Raw genomic sequence first — 19,043 nt, 5'->3', positions numbered from 1 at the left:
ATTTTCCATATGCATAATTTCTATCACATTAACAGTCATGATCCACTGAGAAATAAAAGATTATGACTAGGCAACCATTAATAATCCTTACCATTGTTAATTAAATGAAAATGTCATACAAGAAGGAAAAATATATAATTTTATTATAATAACAAAAAAATATGGCCTCACTAAGAAAATTGAGCTCATCTGGAAGCTTAATCTTAAGGAAGAAAAAAATGTAACTTTTTGGACAATAAGGCCTCAAAAGGAGAATGAGATGAGAGCTTCTACAGCTTCTTGAGGCAATCAACTCAAATAATGTCCCTGTCTTAAAGTAAAAACCTTACTCTTCAATTTCTCACTCTGAGGTTTACTTAATTTTATTTAACATAGAATTGACAACCCTCATTATCTGTCCAACCACAGAAGGATGAGTAACAGTTTATACAGATAATCATGAGGTCTCTCTAAATCAGGTTCCTCATGGGAGATGCAGTCAGAAAGCCCAGAGTCAGGAATCTACCATCTACTATATAAAATACAATACTACATGTTCACATTTTAAGGGAAAAGTTAATATTTTATTATAATCAAAGAAAAATAGGGTTGGACACTTTATGCAACAACTCAGATTTCACTATGTGTGATGAATGCACTAAAATCTCAGATTTCAGCATTATACAGTTTATCCATGTAACCAAAAATCACTTGTACCCCAAAAGCTATTGAAATAAAAATTTTATTAAAAAATTTCACCATATGAAATATCTCATTCTTCATCAAAACTGGATTTTAAAAAAAACAAATTTTCATCTTACCAAACCCAGAACTCCATTTTCACTTTGAAGATGAACAGTCATACTTGGGCTGATAAAGTTGCTGGCCAGAAGAGGGATTCCTATGCCCAAATTAGCTGGAAAAAGAAGATGTTAAGGCCCAGCATACAAAAGGTAGAGAGGTTATACCATAAATCGTCTGTATATATAGATCTTAACAGAAGCTTTATTTAAAGGTAGCTTACATGAGTTATAAATGAATATATTCTCCAATCCCCCTCTGGGTATTATTTTTAATTTTTCAAAAAGACAGTCTCTTTAAGTAGTCACAGCTTTTTCAATAACATTAATATGCTTTCCCACCAATATCAAAGTAGTAACCTCTGAAGCTAGCCATTACATTTAAAAAAAAAAAAAAAAAAGCACATTTTCCTTATTGTGCTCTGCAAATTTGGATTGATGCATTATGACTGATTATTAAACATGGCTTGCCTTTTCTTTAAAGAATGATTTTCACTATTCAAAACTCCTGCCACAAGTAAAGATCATTGTTTATCAACTTTATTGATAAATGGGGTTAGTGTTTTTTAAATTTTTTTTAAATTTTAAAAAGTTTTCTGACAATACCAAAATTTCTGCCTAAAAGAGCTGATCTTTTGGGTGTCTGTTGTAACATTCATTGCCAACTGAATTTTCTATGTGACATAAAAAGAAAAGTGAGGAGGAAATTAAATTTCAGCAAATACAATTGAGCCCATATATAAAGCTGTTGTCAAGGCACTAAAGAGTTAACTGAGGTTGCTGAGTCTTCTTCCTTAGATGATCAAAACAGGATTGATGATGATTACTAATCAATGATGTGGGTTCAATACAGCCTATCAACACAGGCAGGCTGATCAGATCAAAGATACTCACACTGCCTGGAACTACTACCCACTACTGTCCACTACCACTGCACACCAAATACCTCACCAGAACTAGTAGAAAGAACAATGGCACTCTGATGAGATTTTAACAGTGAAGTCTCCATGAATCAAGGCCAGAGGAGGTTTATATATGGGTGCCATATTATAAACTACAAAGGCCAGCAGGACAACTCAATGATCCAGGTCCCTTCTTGTGGATACAGTAAATCTATGAAGCTATGATTACAGCTACTTGGTTCACCTCTAGTGTTCTATTACAGTCTACTATAATGTTATTTCTAATTTATTTCTCAATAATGGACAGACACATTGAGATATTAATTCCATTATGAGTAGGTATTTTTAGGACAGAGTAACCCAAATTACAAGCCTGGTAGCTCAACTCTTTCATCATAACCTATGCGCTAAATTCTTTAACACTTTAAAGTCAAACACCAGAGAGGAAAAAATTCTATGCATTTTGGGTTGAAAAGAGTAGGAGATATAGAAAGTCCATTTACATAAACTGACTTGCAGATATTTTTCACAGGCAATACAATAACTGAATAAAGAATGCCTAAAATCAATGTTATGGTCAGTGTTTATATATCAATGGTAAATGAGGGTAAGAAGCGTTGAGAAAAAAAGTCCAATGACCAACTTTCACCTACTAACTCAACTGGGTTGACTCTGTACCTTGCTGATACAAGATGTGGAAGAGAGGCAACATGCTATTCTTTTCCCCTATGTGAGTTCACATCATAACACAAGGTGTCAACTGAAAAATAAACAAAAATGAGGTAAAGGTAAAAAGAAAGTGGAAAAAGAAAAGTTCTCCCAGTCAAGATCAGTCTGGAAGACTGATATTCATGGACTAGAGAAGCTCACAAAATGTAGACATTTCTCATGTCTCTCATTTTTCCTGTCCTAGGTCTTTAAATACAGTTTTACTATATCCGCCATTCAACAAACATTCATTCTATCATATGATATCTGTATTTGTATGCGTTATTTGTATTATATAGTTCAATGTCTGCTGTAGGGAAAATTAGCAAAACAGTTAACACACTTATTATTTAAATGCATTCAGAATCCAAATATTAATTGTACTAAATTATGTCTACTCTACCTTATCTTTTGACAAAGTATCTAAAGCAGAACTTGAATCATTTGTTGAATACCCTTAAAAAATACTAGATATAAAAAGCTATTCACAGGAGCTTTATCTAGAGAAGAGGAGGGTTGTTAAGAAGTCGGATCTTTCAATGAGTATGCAAATGTCAGGATGCAGAGAAAATATTAGCACTGGTTATCATTAGGAATTCTGAGATTTGAAAACTCTCACCTTGGGTAATCTCTTTTCCCAATAACCTCCCATTAAATGCAAGTTGTACTGAAATCTATTGTATATTAGAATACAAGCAAATATGACACTTGAGAGGGGACTCAAGATGGCGCTGTGAGAACAACCCAGGATTGAAGCTCTCGCTGTACGTGTGGAGAAGGTGAGTCGGGGAAGCATTTCCAGACGGATCTTAGTTGCCCACAGAACGGGGAAATTCCCAGGTATAAAAGAGACGCGGGATGCCAGGCAGAGGTCTTGGCTGGTGCAGCCGGCAGCCGGTGCGGCTCCAGCCCGCACCAGAGCGCAGAGGCGCTCCACAGCACTCCATACAAAAGCGTACTGTTACGGGTGCCCTGTTGAACGGGCAAACTGAGACCCGAGAGGGCTGAACTTGAGACTGAATGGGTCTTGAACTGTGACCCAGCCCAGGAAATCCCAGGGACTCAGCGTTTGGGGGAGCGCAGTGCGACAAACAAAACGGCGATTCCAAACGCTCCTGGTGAAAAGGTTTTCTTTTAAAGCGCAGCTCCGTGGCGGAGGGGCATCAGCCCCTACTGAGGTACATGCCCATTGCTGACGCAGCCTGCCATAGCCGAGGCAACCTGGTACAACAGAGAGACTCTGCCACAGGGCGTAGCCCGTGGCAACAGGGCGGAGACCAAAGCAGAAGGGCAGAGCCTGCAGCAAAAGGGCGAACCTAACACCAGCAGGGCGGAGCCTCAGCAGGCAAAAAGTGACTAGACTGCCTCCTAGCTGGGCAGGACAGCGAGGTGGACACTCACAAGGAAAGCCCAAACCCGCCCCCAGACAGAGCATCTGAGAAAAAAAGGGGTTTTCTTACGAGTTAGGTTACAGCAGAACTAAACATAGCAGCCTAGCAGCCCTGAATGAACAACAGAGCTCACAGCTCAGCACTTGAGCTCCGACAAAGTACAGACTGTCTCCTCAAGCAACTCCCTGACCCCTCTATATCCATAAGACTGACATTTGGCAGACATCATCCTGGGACAAAGATAGCAGAAAAAGAAACTGGTAGCATCCCTCGCTGTTCCGCAGCCACTATAGGTACACCCCAGACAAGCAGGGCCTGGAGTGGACCTCAGCAGTCGTACAGCGAAGGGGCTAGACTGGTAGAAGGAAAAACCAAGTAACAGAAATACTCCATCATCAACAATCTGGGTGTCCACTCAGAGATCCAATCGAAAAGTCAGCAACTACACAGACGACAGGTGGATAAATCCACAAAGATGGAAAGAAACCAGCGCAAAAAGGAGGAAAACACCCGAAACCAGAACACCTCGCTGCCTAGAAAGGCCCAAAACTCCTCACCAGCAAGGGACCAAAGCTGGATGGAGAATGACTGTGATGAAATGACGGAATTAGACTTCAGAAGGTAGATAATGAGAAACTTTTGTGAGCTAAAGAACATGTTTTAAACCAACGCAAAGAAACTAAGAACCTTGAAAAAAGATTTGAGGAAATGATAACAAGAATGGATACCTAAGAGAGGAATATGAATGAATTAAAGGAGCTGAAAAACACAATACGAGAAGTTTGCAAAACATGCACAAGTTTCAATAGCCGAATTGACCAAGCAGAAGAAAGAATATCAGAAGTCGAGGATCAACTCAATGAAATAAAACGAGAAACCAAGATCAGAGAAAAAAGCGCAAAAAGGAATGAACAAAGTCTCCAAGAAATGTGGGACTATGTGAAGAGACCTAACCTACGTTTGATAGGTGTACCAGAATGTGATGAAAAGAATGAATCCAAGCTGGAAAATACTCTTCAGGACATTATCCAGGAAAATTTCCCCCACCTAGCAAGACAGGCCAACACTCAAATGCAGGAAATACAGAGAACACCACAAAGATATTCCGCAAGAAGAGCAACCCCAAGGCACATAATCGTCAGATTCAACAAGGTTGAAATAAAGAAGAAAATACTAAGGGCAACCAGAGAGAAAGGTCGGGTCACCCATAAAGGGAAGCCCATCAGACTCACAGCAGATCTCTCAGCGGAAACTCTACAAGCCGGAAGAGAGTGGGGGCAAATATTCAACATCCTTAAGGAAAAGAACTTTCAACCCAGAATTTCATATCCAGCCAAAATGAGCTTCAGAAGTGAAGGAAAAATAAAATCCTTTGCGAACAAGCAAGTACTCAGAGATTTTGTCACCACCAGCCCTGCTTTACAAGAGCTCCTGAAATAGGCACTACACATAGAAAGGAACAAACAGTACCAGCCATTCCAAAATCACACTAAATGCTAAAGAGCATTAACATAATGAAGAATCTACAACAACTAATGGGCAAAACAGCCAGCTAGCATCAAAATGACAGTATCAAATTCACACATAACAATATTAACCCTAAATGTAAATGGACTAAATGCACCAATCAAAAGACACAGACTGGCAAATTGGAAAAAAGCCAAAACCCAGCAGTGTGCTGTATCCAGGAAACCCATCTCAGATGCAAGGATACACAAAGGCTCAAAATAAAGGGTTGGAGGAAGATTTACCAAGCAAATGGAGAGCAAAAGAAAGCAGGAGTTGCAATCCTCATCTCTGATAAAAATAGACTTTAAAGCAACAAAGATCAAAAGAGACAAAGAAGGCCATTACATAATGGTAAAAGGATCGATACAAGAAGCAGAGCTAACGATCCTAAACATATATGGACCCAATACAGGAGCACCCAGATACGTAATCAAGTTCTTAAGGACTTACAAAGAGACTTAGACTCCCACACAATAATAGTGGGAGACTTTAACACTTCATTGTCAATATTAGACAGATCAACCAGACAGAAAATCAACAAGGATATCCAGGGCTTGAACTCAGACCTGGAGCAAGCAAACCTGATAGACATTTACAGAACTCTTCACCCCAAATCCACAGAATATACATTCTTCTCAGCACCACATCATACCTACTCTAAAATTGACCACATAATTGGAAGTAAAGCACTACTCAGCAAATGCAAAACAACTGAAATCATAACAAACAGCCTCTCAGACCATAGTGCAATCAAGTTAGAACTCAGAATTCAGAAACCAACCCAGAACTGCACAGCTTCATGGAAACTGAACAACTGGCTCCTGAATGTTGACTGGATAAACAACGAAATGAAGGCAGAAATAAAGAAGTTCTTCGAAACCAAAGAGAACGAAGACACAACATGCCAGAATCTCTGGGACACATTTAAAGCAGTCTCTAGAGGAAAGTATATAGCAATAAGTGCCCATATGAGGAGAATGGAGAGATCCAAAATTGACACCCTATCGTCAAAATTGAAAGAGCTAGAGGAGCAAGATCAAAAAAAACTCAAAACCCAGCAGAAGACAAGAAATAACTAAGATCAGAGCTGAACTGAAGGAGATTGAGACACAATAAACCCATCAAAAAATCAATAAATCCAAGAGCTGTTTTTTTGGAAAGATCAACAAAATAGACAGACCACTAGCCAGATTGATTAAAAATAAAAGAGAGAACAACCAAATAGATGCAATAAAAAATGATAAAGGGGAAATCACCACAGATTCCACAGAAATTCAAACCATCATCAGAGAATATTACAAACAATTCTATGCACATAAACTAGTAAACCTGGAAGAAATGGATAAATTCCTGGACTCCTGTGTCCTCCCAAGCCTAAACCAGGAGGAAGCTGAAACTATGAATAGACCAATAACAAGGTCAGAAGTCAAGGCAGCAATTAAGAGCCTAGCACACAAAAAAAGCCCAGGTCCAGATGGGTTCACAGCCAAATTCTACCAGACACACAAAGAGGAGCTGGTACCATTTCTTCTGAAACTATTCCAAATAATCCAGAAAGAAGGAATCCTACCCAAATCATTCTACGAGACCAATATCATCCTGATACCAAAACCCAGCAGAGAACCAACAAGAAAAGAAAACTTCAGGCCAATATCCATGATGAACATAGATGCAAAAATCTTCAATAAAATATTGGCAAGCCGATTGCAACAGCATATCAAAAAACTTATTCATCATGATCAAGTAGGATTCATCCCGGGGATGCAAGGCTGGTTCAACATACGCAAGTCTATCAACGTAATTCACCACATAAACAGAACCAAAAACAAAAACCACATGAATATCTCAATTGACGCAGAGAAGGCATTTGACAAAATTCAACAGCCCTTTATGCTAAAAACCCTCAATAAACTCGGTATCGATGGAACGTATCTCAAAGTAATAAAAGCTATTTATGAGAAACCAACAGCCAATATCATACTGAATGGGCAAAAACTGGAAGCATTCAATTTGAAATCCAGCACTAGACAAGGATGCCCTCTGTCAGCACTCCTATTCAATATAGTACTGGAAGTTCTAGCCAGAGCAATCAGGCAAGAAAAAGAAATAAAGCGTATTCAAATAGGAAAGGTGGAAGCCAAATTGTCTCTATTTGCAGACGACATGATAGTATACCTAGAAGACCCCATCGCCTCAGTCCAAAAACTTCTGAAACTGATAAGCAACTTCAGCAAAGTCTCAGGATATAAAATCAATGTGCAAAAATCACAAGCATTCCTCTGCACCAATAACAGACTTAAAGAAAGCCAAATCAAGAACGAACTGCCATTCGCAATTGCTACAAAAAGAATAAAATACCTTGGAATACAACTCACAAGGAACGCAAGGGACCTCTTCAGGGAAAACTACAAACCACTACTCAATGAAATCAGAGAGGACACAAACAGATGGAGAAACATTCCATGTTCATGGTTAGGAAGAATTAATATTGTGAAAATGGCTATACTGCCCAAAGTAATTTACAGAATCAATGCTATACCCATCAAGCTACCATTGACTTTCTTCACAGAACTGGAAAAAACCACCATGAACTTCATATGGAACCAAAAGAGAGCCCGCATAGCCAAGTCAATTCTAAGCAAAAAGAACACAGCGGGGGGCATCACACTACCGGATTTCAAACTATACTACAAGGCTACAGTAATCAAAACAGCATGGTACTGGTACCAAAACAGAGATATAGATCAATGGAACAGAACAGAGGCAACAGAGGCAACACAACCTACATACAACCATACAATCTTTGATAAACCTGACAAAAACAAGCAATGGGGAAAGAATTCCCTGTTCAACAAATGGTGCTGGGAAAACTGGCTAGCCGTGTGTAGAAAGCAGAAACTGGACCCCTTCCTGACACCTTACACCAAAATTAACTCCAGATGGATTAAAGACTTAAACATAAGACCTGGCACCATAAAAACCCTAGAAGGAAATCTAGGCAAAACCATCCAGGACATAGGAGTAGGCAAGGACTTCATGAACAAAACAGCAAAAGCATTGGCAACAAAAGCCAAAATAGAAAAATGGGACCTAATGAAACTCCACAGCTTCTGCACAGCAAAAGAAACAGTCTCTAGTGTGAATCGGCAACCAACAAAATGGGAAAAAATTTTTGCAGTCTACCCATCTGACAAAGGGCTGATATCCAGAATTTATAAAGAACTCAAACAGATTTACAGGAAAAAACAAACAAGCCCATTCAAAAGTGGGCAAAGGATATGAACAGACACTTTACGAAAGAAGACATATATGAGGCCAACAATCATATGAAAAAATGCTCATCGTCACTGGTCATCAGAGAGATGCAAATCAAAACCACATTGAGATACCATCTCACGCCAGTTAGAATGGCGATCATTAAAAAATCTGGAGACAACAGATGCTGGAGAGGATGTGGAGAAAAAGGAACACTTTTATACTGTTGGTGGGAGTATAAATTAGTTCAACCATTGTGGAAGACAGTGTGGCGATTCCTCAAGGCCTTAGAAATAGAAATCCCATTTGACCCAGTAATCCCATTACTGGGTATATATCCAAAGGACTGTAAATCGTTCTACTATAAGGACATATGCACACGAATGTTCATTGCAGCACTGTTTACAATAGCAAAGACCTGGAATCAACCCAAATGCCCATCGATGATAGACTGGATTGGGAAAATGCGGCACATATACACCATGGGATATTATGCAGCAATCAGAAATGATGAGTTCGTCTCGTTTGTAGGGACATGGATGAATCTGGAGAACATCATTCTCAGCAAACTGACACATGAACAGAAAGTGAAACACCGCATATTCTCACTCATAGGCAGGTGATGAAAAATGGGAACACATGGACACAGAGAGGGGAGTACTAAACACTGGGGTCTATAGGGGGGAAAAGGGGAGGGCCAGTGGGAGGCAGAGGTGGGGAGGGATTGCCTGGGGAGAAATGCCAAATGTGGATGAAGGGGAGAAAGCAAACAAAGCACACTGCCATGTGTGTACCTATGCAACTGTATTGCATGCTCTGCACATGTACCCCAAAACCTAAAATGCAATAAAAAAAAAAAAAAGAATATAAGCAAATATTTGATTGCCATTTTATTTCAAGAAGGCAAAGAGATCTCTGTCATGTATCTTGATATCTTTGGGTTATATGCCACATTTTGTAAAAAAAAAAAAAAAAAATGATTAATTATCTTAAAAGTTACAATAGACTAGCGACAACTCACTATGCAAGAGGTCTAATAGCCTGATCAGTATAGGAAAAGCAAAGGCTATGTCTTTGCCCAGGCTCTGAAAGGATACCATACATGCCATCCTCAAACTCAAGAGCAGCCCTCTTGATGATTCGTTCCCTTACATCATCTCCAGGTTTAGCAGATTTGGCTTCTCCATCTCCCTCTTTCCGAATTGATAAACGCTTTAAATCAAACAGAAATACATTATTTGTGATTGAAAGTATGCTTTGTATTTTATCACTGCTAAAATAAATTTTACAGGAAAAAAAGATGACCTCTCTCCCATTATTATGAGACAAACCTAAAATATACCAGAGATTAAAAAAATAATATGAGCAATATTTGATGGTATAAATAATTCTTTAGGAAGTAAATGAAAGTGGTCAGATTTGTTTAAAGAGGAAGATACGCTGTTCAGTCTGTTTGAAGCAAAGAATCTCTCTGCTACTATCACACTGTCCACTACTTCTGTTACTCTTCCAACTAAATTCTCGTCTGGTGCTCAGGGATTGGCCAAAAGAACAAAAGAGGAACAGTCTCTGGGAATGTGTTTTTCAAGGCTGTCAGAATGTGTTTACCAGGTATTGCTGCTGCCAATTGCCTGTTTCTACCTGCAAAGTCTAGACTAGTTTTGCTACAAGTGCATCACAGGAATCATAGAAATACCCAGAAAGCAGCCAAGAAACTATTTCCTTTATTGAATCTCTTTGACACAGACTCTGGCTCATGTTTACAAAAATCCCATCCTTTCTTCCTAGGCCCCTGACACTGGTTTTGTATTATAAAATCTCTTTCTGTTTGATATATACAAGGTAATGGGTATCTCTGGCTCCCTGTAGTTCTATTGCTGATCCCTAGACACTTCTGAATCATGACAGTAATTCTGGCTAGGTGGCCATACTCTGCTCTCACTGGCTGATCATTTAGACATGTGTCCCCTCCAAATCTCAGGTTGGAATGTACTTTCCAGGGTTGGAGGTGGGGCCTAGTGGGAACTACTGGATCATGAGGGCAGATCTCTTATGAACTGGCTTAGTGACATCCCCTTGGAAAGTTCTTACTCTGTTAGTTTTCACAAGAGCTTATTGTCTAAAGGAGCTTGGCACCTTCTCTCTATCTCTCACAATGTGACATGCCTGCTTCCCCTTGCCTTCTGCTCTGCGTAAAAGCTTCCAGAGGTCCTGACCAGAAGCAGATGCTGGGGCCATGCTTCATGTATAGTCCATAAAACTGTGAGCCAAATAAACTTCTTTATAACCTACACAGTCTCAGGTATTCCTTTATAGCAACGCAAATGGGAATAACACATTGGCTTTACAATACTTTCAGTGCTCCTGGCACCTACACTCCTTGCCACAGTCTCATACGCACCAGCTACCCACAGCCCAAAGCTAATTGGAATGACATTCTGCACTCCAGAAAAGTGCAAAGCACCTTCAAGATAGACAATTCTGAAAAACCAAACATTAAGATAAGACTCCAGCAGGGGTAAAGCCACCAAAGACATCATTATTCTAATCTCCCCTCTAAGACAGACAGAAAAACTATACATCATAAATTAGGACAGTAGAAGCTGGTACACACAGCCTAGAGAATCTCATGATATGTGATAAATACCTTGTGATGACAAGGCACTGTTAGGGTGCACAGAGGCATAGACCATTATGTCTCCACAATGACAGAGACATAAGAAGCTCTTGCTAAGATCCAAAACCAGACTTTCGGCTCAGCTCCAGTTCCCCATCATCTGGAATGGCCCCAGGGACACATTGTCTCTGTAACTGGATCCATAAATACTGATAGAGCAGCTAAGACAATTACCTCAATTCTTTTTTCGTATTTTTCTCCCTTTATAAGGCGATGTACATAAATCTGTGGAATATGGATATCTTCTGGAGCAAATGCTCCAATATCCACGATTTCTTCAACCTAGACAAAGAGAAATTTCTTTCAAAGTTAGCGAAAGATTAACATGAACATTTTTAATTTTTTTAAAAGTATATGCATCTTCACATACAACTTAGGCTGGACACAGCATGTAAAAATATATGACAGAATATGTACATGTATCTATGTATGTATATGTACATGGGTAATGTCTATCACACCTCCTGGACCCACAAAAGAGAAGAAATTCAAATGCATGTGTCTGAACATAAATTACAGACCATAAAGCTCCAGAAGTTAGTCTTTGCTTAAAGGAGTCTCGGTTACAAATCTGTCAAATGGTTTGTCAGTACAGCTGCTTGAACTTTCACAAATTGCAGCTCAACTATGCAAAACTTGACATCACAGTCCTTAAACACAGATTTTTTAAATTAATGGGAAATTTATCATATCGAAGACAAAAATCTGTAATAACATCTGCTTGGTCAATTGAAGAGCTTTTTAAATATAGATACAAATGCTATTTGTAACAGTTGAAAATCATTCTTGTTAGCTCCCTAGGATCGTGATACAACTTCAATTGCTGAAATAATTTATTTAAAGACCGATAATTAATTCCAATATGGAAACTTCAAAACTGAAATATTAATTAATAACTAGAAATACACAATTTAATTAGAATCAAAGTCATTCACTGTGAATAAGTTCGTATCATAGCAATATGAAATGACCCCACATTAGTCTGCTTTTTTAGAATTTATTTAAAAGACAATTTTCCCATCAACATAAAATAGTTCAGAATAACCAGGATCAAGAAAAACTAAACTTAACATTGTTGTGATCAAAAAATAACTTTCTGGTGACACGCACGTACACGCGTGCGCGCGCACACACACACACACACACACCTTTAAGTTGTTGAGTACTAGCTTAACAGATACAGTATCCAAAGCAAATAATTGTTTGCTTCCATGAACTGACTTATACAAGAAGAGCTGTATTAATTTTGTTTCCTAAACTATTCGGTGAAATCTGGAAATCTGTGAGGTTAAGTAGCCCTTCTTATGCTGTTCTACTACTATATGTCTTCACTAGGCTCCTCCTACAGTGAGTGCAAGAATACTAGGGCTTACAGAAGACATTTTACTTATTGTGCAGTGCTCACAAGGAGCTGAAAAAGACAAGGACATGGTGGCTAAAAACTATCTTCTTTGGTAAACCGAAAAATTTTGACAAAAATCAAACAAAAACTCCAAGGAAAGGTCAGAAAACATGTTGGCATTCAAGTTAAACTCCTGAGTAGAGAGGCACCTGGGAAAAAGTAAGGAGACAGGGGAAGGAGGGCCAAATACCCCTTGCCACTGCACTCTATGCCCTCCCCTTGAAACTTCTCTATGCTCCAGTATTTTCTATTCAAGGTGGAGGCAGGGAATGCAGAGCAGCTAAGCACTACTGCTACCTCTTCAACTGGCTGGGACTTTCAGCCATTAGGGCTCATTCACACCTTTATATATTCAGTTTTAGCCTTCGAAGAAGTTCTTGACTTTAAAGATGTCTTTATACATTAATCTAGTATCCTGAGGATAGACATGAAGATTTGTTATTCATGAAAATACTAACCACAGAATTTATTATAAAAATAAATTAAAAGCAACTTTAATGGTCAACAATAGGGAAATTATCAAATAAACATGGTGTATCCGTGTGATTAATCAATATTATGTACTCATAATATTTAATGATATCTCATAATTGTATGTTTCATAAAATGCAAGATTTTGTATAAGTAAATAAAAATTTATAGAAATGCACTTTGGCATAGACAATTACTTATATACCTACAGAAAATAAAAGGAAACACACAGAAATGCTAGTAATTGTTATCTGTGGGTAACAGTATAAGTTATTTTTGTTTTCCTTTTATAATCAAAAGGGGAAACCCACAATATTATTTTTTTCAAAAGATGCAATAAACCCTAAGTTTCTAAAACTAGGAAATCATAACTGGGGCATGTGATAAATCCCACAATTAGACACGTACCAAAGAGGGCATGCTAAAAAGAAAATAGAGGTGCTAAGAAAAACTGAAGTTTCTAAACTCTAAAAGCAGTTACAACATTATAAACTAAACTAAGGCAACCCTTCTTAACTGCATATTTGAAAATAATAATACGAGTTATTTTTCATGCCTAATATTGTTCCAAAAGGTCAGGCCCTCAAAAATCTTGCTACAATTGTGACAGCTGCTTCCTAATTGGTCCTCCTGCCTCACCTTCTAGCAGGGACAAGGAACATAATAAAAAAGGCAGAAAAAATATCAGTATTGCTCACTTCAACTGAAAATGCTGATGGAAGGAAACCAGTCACTATTTTCTTTTGATTCCATCAAAAAATGTTTCAACAGAAAACACCAAATCAAGACAAAGCTTCATTACCAAGGGCAATTACATCATAACTCTCAGAACTAACAGAATGAATATGTCTTGGCAAAACAACTCTGACAAGCAGGAATCCAGCTAAACATAAATAGTTCCATGTTTTGTCACCTTAATATGAATGGCTTTCATACTGTAGAAAATGCATGTGCAGCATTTGTCAAAATAACAACACTCAACAGTATTGAAAATGTCTATACAAAAATCAAAGCTTTCTCAGAGTTGGTTAGCAGAGTTAATAGCTAACAAAGAAAATATTTGAAGTACAAACTAAAGGAAGAAAACATGTTTTCAGACAATCTGTGAAAAGGGTTTAAAAAAAATCAAAAGAGGTAGAACTATCTTAACGCTAGCTATTGAAGGGCCTGCCTTCAGTGCCAGTTTGTATGATCTTGAGAACAATAAGAAAGAAGCAACGGGAGGATTAAAAAGTCTGGTGAGATCAGGTGATAACATAAGTGTTAATGGAAAACCTCATGAGAAAATGATGACTAAAATGAGCTGGTTAGGAAAAACAGAAAAATAAAGGACCCCCAGATTCCTTACTAAAGGTGGCAGTTTTCCTCTTGAAGTTAGAAGTGGGCAAGACAGAATAAAGGGCAAAGAAAAAGCCTCAGGGCGAAGCAATGGGCAGATGTAAGTGTCCTCAGCCAAGACTGAGATGGAAGCACCGTAGCTAAGAACAAACTGGACTTCTCCATGACACGATGAACAGTGTGCATGTCCCACCACTTGCTACAACCAGAAATCCAGACATTTGAAGCTTGTCTAATTGGTGCGTGTCTTCAGTCATTAACAGAAAAATAGAGGCTAGGAAATGTTCATTGTTATGGATTTGAACTTTGTTTTAAAAGGTTGCTTTCTCTGTCCTGCACCCTTCCTACTTTATAACTCTGAAAACTTATTTTAAAGCTTGGAGAAGGATAAGAATTCATCCCTGATGACAATGTGTTTGTGATTGCTTGGCAAACATTATTTATAACTCGGGTAAGGGAAAAGAGGAGCTGAAAGGCAATAACGTCCTCATTTTTATTTTATTTTAATGACAACCTCAATATGTTATAGATACAAAAATGGGCCCAACTCTAAATGGTGTTAGTGAAAAATGTTACACACCTGCAAAACTCTGTGATACAAAGTAAGGACTGTTGAGGGGGAGAGAGGGGAAGACTCACATTCCAGGCTTTCTTCCCGACTCATTTTAAGTTTCAAAAAAGTTTAAGAGAAACATGCTGCTTTTGCAAAAAAAAGAAAAAAAAATCAAACAACAAGCAATAATGTCTAGAATTATGAGAAACACTAACTTCAAAAGAGAGAGAAAAATAAAGCAGTTACAAGTGAGATGCAGATGTGCTCTGGATGCTAATTTAACCCAGAGAATGAGTAAAATGAATAAGAACTCATGTTCAATAGATCAGTAGGACATCTATAGTTAATAATCTATTGTACCTCTCAAAGTAGCTAAAAGAGAATAATTTGAATGTTCCCAGCATAAAGAGTCGATAAATATTTAAGGTAATGGATACCCCAATTAACCTGATTTGATCTTTGTTATATGAATATATCAAATTATCACAGGTACTCTGAAAATATACACATCTATTATGTATCAATAAAATAATGTTTTAAACAAGAGGCAATGTAGAGAAAGGGGCAGTCATCATGTAAGGCATCTTTCTCAAAGATCCAAATGAAGAGAAAAGATCCAAATGTAGAGAAGAAATCCAAAGGTGCAAGAAAGTGAATATATTCTTAGGCTTCATGCTGAGGAATTATAGGACCAGTACAAAAACACAGAAGAAAACAGTGTGAAAACTAAAAGGGCCAGGGACAGACACATATGGTCTTAGATGGCTATAAAGAAATACACAGGCCGGGCGCGGTGGCTCAAGCCTGTAATCCCAGCACTTTGGGAGGCCGAGGCGGGTGGATCACGAGGTCAACAGATCGAGACCATCCTGGTCAACATGGTGAAACCCTGTCTCTACTAAAAATTACAAAAAATTAGCTGGGCACGGTGGCGCATGCCTGTAATCCCAGCTACTCAGGAGGCTGAGGCAGGAGAATTGCCTGAACCCAGGGGGCGGAGGTTGCGGTGAGCCGAGATCGCACCATTGCACTCCAGCCTGGGTAACGAGAGCGAAACTCCGTCTCAAAAAAAAAAAAAAAAAAAAAAAAAAAGAAATACACAAAGACTGAAATAATGAGTGGCTACCAATGAATTTGCAACCTTAAAAATGGTGGTACATACAATTGCATAGTTGTTATTGAAACCGGGTAGATTGGGTCTCACGCTAACACACATTCCACAATGTCCAGTGAAAATAAACTTAATAAAAAAGCATGCTCTGTCAAGAAAATATGCATATACGTGGGATGCTGCAGACCTAGGCATGATATGTGTTAAGGAATATTTAAAGTGAGTTTAAAAGGAGAAAGAATATCATACTGATGGTCATATAATGCCCAAAGATGTAAGACATTTGTAATAGAAGTGGTAACATAACAATTGGCTCAAATAAGACATGCCAATTATTTGAACATCTTCTACTCATCATAGTCTGCTGATAACTCTGTATTGCCTTCTGACCATTTCTATCTGTCAGAATAAAACAGTGACAGAAACCAAGATTCTGGACTTCTAACCAATAAGAATAAATTGCTTGGTGAAGTAGAAATGACATCTTGACAAATCTTGAGAAAAAAATGACGATGCAAATTGGAATTGGAAATAGACCAGGAAGTGAATCCTAAACATGCACAGAAATTTATCCTGGTCTTTGAAGAAAAGATTTCAGTAAGTTCAGTGAAAAGAGAAGCAGGATCAAGTGGTCAGAAACTCAAAATGACAAATGGGCTTATGAAAGATATGAGGATCATAAAACTTCCATTCTGACAATATGAAGATGGGTCATCTTGATGAGGAATAAAGAAACGACATGCCTAATTTGTGTTTCTTCATATTTAATAAGAGCTATCACAAAAGATACATGTATGACCTAGGACAAATAGAAGTCATAAAACCTTAAGATGTCTATGAAAAGATACAAAGTCAGAATGAGATAAGGACTCCTCAAAATGCTCAAGATAATGAAAGGCTGGCTCCTAGGGTGATTTTGTTGTTGCTGCTGCTGCTGCTGGAGAATTTGAAAATGATAATCACTACAACTTGAGCAGAAGACAGGAAAAAATAGAGCAGTTCAATTTCATTTTGTTTCTGACTTCACCAGGGAGAAAGAAAGTAGAGCTAGTATGATTAAGGAGAAATTCAATTCCAAATAGAGTAGACCCACAACATCTATATCCCGGGGCCCTTAATGAACCTGAAGATGTGATCACAGAATTACAATCAAGAGAAAAATGGTAGAGGTGTCAGCTAAGAGGCAAATATACTCCTTTTCAAAAGGAGGGCTCAATCTACAACAGTATTCTAGAATAGATGATTAAATGCATGGTCTAGATGGCCATAAATAGAGAAAACAATTGGACAGCAGTCTAAATCTCCCCTCAAATCAAGTCATGCAAAATGAACTTCATTAATTTGTGATCAGGCTAGAACACAGGTAGGTCAAGAGAAAAGCACAGTGTGTGGTTTTACAGAGCCTCTGACCCAGTCCTCCACATAGGAGTCTTAAACACATAGCAGGAAAATGTGAGGTGGGCTCATTCACTTTAAATCAACAACTACAAATTAAGCACCTACTAGATTTGGCAAGGAAGAAAACAGAAAAGGTGTCTGCTCTGGTATACAGATAGGTGGACAAATACTTGAAGAACCAAAGGTATATGGCGGCTTGACAAAGCCTTAGGGTGATGCCTTCAGTGCTGTGGTTTTTTCGTTTGTTTGTTTGTTTTTTGAGATGGAGTCTCTCTTGCTCTGTCACCCAAGCAGGAGTGCAGGGGTGTGACCTTGGCTCACTGCAACCTCCACCTCCCGGTTCAAGCAATTCTCTGCCTCAGCCTCCCGAGAAGCTGGGATTATAGGCACTTGCTACCTAATTAACCTGCTTGGCTAATTCTTTTTATCTGTAGTAGAGATGGGATTTACACCATCTTGGCCCAGCTGGTCTCAAACTCCTGATCTCATGATCCACCTACCTCAGCCTCCCAAAGTGCTTGGGTTACAGGCATGAGCCACCACACCCACCCTGTGGTTTTTAACTTTTGAGGGTACATGTACTACTTTAAGAATCTCATGAGTCAATTCACATACACAAAGATTTCTTTACCTATAAAATCCTTTGTAAGATTCCACAGAATTGGTCCACAGACATCCATCCACCCCCATCCCCAGCTCCAGCCCAGATCTCTGCTCTAATGGTTTGATGTGTTTGTCCTATCCTGTTCTATCAACACCTTTACAAGGCTTTAAATGAAGGCAAGGAAGTCAGCATTATAGTTAAGGGGCAAGGGTTTAGGTGTATCCCTTTGTCTAATAGAGAAAATAATCTGAGGCTCATGCCTCGTAGTAGTTACCAAAAGAGATAACAAAAACCATATTCAAGGAGTCGAACCACTCTTCTAAATGCTCCAAGAATGGTATGCCCCTAGAACAAACCAATTATCTTTATAACACAGTCATAAAGAGTTTGTTTTTCTTTCTTGGAATCAAATGAGTTCTTTCCTACCATTAAAGCATAGTGCCTGACGTAAAACTGTCTGGTAGTAGCAACAATAGTTGTATCTCATCTGATCATTAGTTTTCTATGTACTACTAACTAAGGAAATACTTTGATTTTTATTTGACATCTCAGGCCTCACTCATGTTTGTCATTACAGTATCAATTTGTAGTCCAACCCTAGAGCCACTGTACAGTTGTGCCATAACTTTTCATTCTTATTGCTCTGTTCCTAGTTGATGCTATCATGTATATTTATGTCTCATAAGCTATTTTAAATCATCTTTGGGGGAAAAAAACAGATAAAAACTAAATAGCACATTTATCCAATTGGAAACTGATCCAAGGCCAGAAAGAATAGCTAATTCAATGAAGACAGAAAATGATCTCTACTGATTAGGGAAATAAAATGAACCGGTTAACTCAGTGAACTGCAGGCATCAAAGTTAATATTGTCAAATGCCCAGCCTAATAGTTTTCCGAAAAGCAAATAGAAGGGTTTAGCTAACCACCAGCACAAAGATTATT

The 19,043-nt window shown here is 38.4% G+C and overlaps 1 protein-coding gene across 9 annotated transcripts in view; it reads right to left on the bottom strand.

Annotated features, from left to right (window-relative positions):
- OXCT1 (3-oxoacid CoA-transferase 1) overlaps positions 1 to 19,043 on the bottom strand; it is a 142,776-nt gene that overhangs the window by 65,480 nt on the left and 58,253 nt on the right. For all 9 annotated transcript variants that reach the window (XR_013532663.1, XR_013532666.1, XR_013532662.1 and 6 more), the window contains exons 8-10: positions 11,396 to 11,503; positions 9,642 to 9,756; positions 801 to 895 (exon numbers count right to left, since the gene is read on the bottom strand). Coding sequence is in view for 3 of the 9 variants with exons in the window: in XM_035291619.3 (XP_035147510.1) it covers positions 801 to 895; positions 9,642 to 9,756; positions 11,396 to 11,503 (318 nt within the window). In the remaining 6 variants the exon portion in view is untranslated. The remainder of the gene's footprint in view (positions 1 to 800; positions 896 to 9,641; positions 9,757 to 11,395; positions 11,504 to 19,043) is intronic.

The sequence above is a fragment of the Callithrix jacchus genome, chromosome 2 (assembly GCF_049354715.1).
Source record: "Callithrix jacchus isolate 240 chromosome 2, calJac240_pri, whole genome shotgun sequence".
Classification (NCBI taxonomy): Eukaryota; Metazoa; Chordata; class Mammalia; order Primates; family Cebidae; genus Callithrix; species Callithrix jacchus.
The sequence above is the reverse complement of the archived record's forward strand: the minus strand, read 5'-3'. Positions and strand labels throughout refer to the sequence as shown.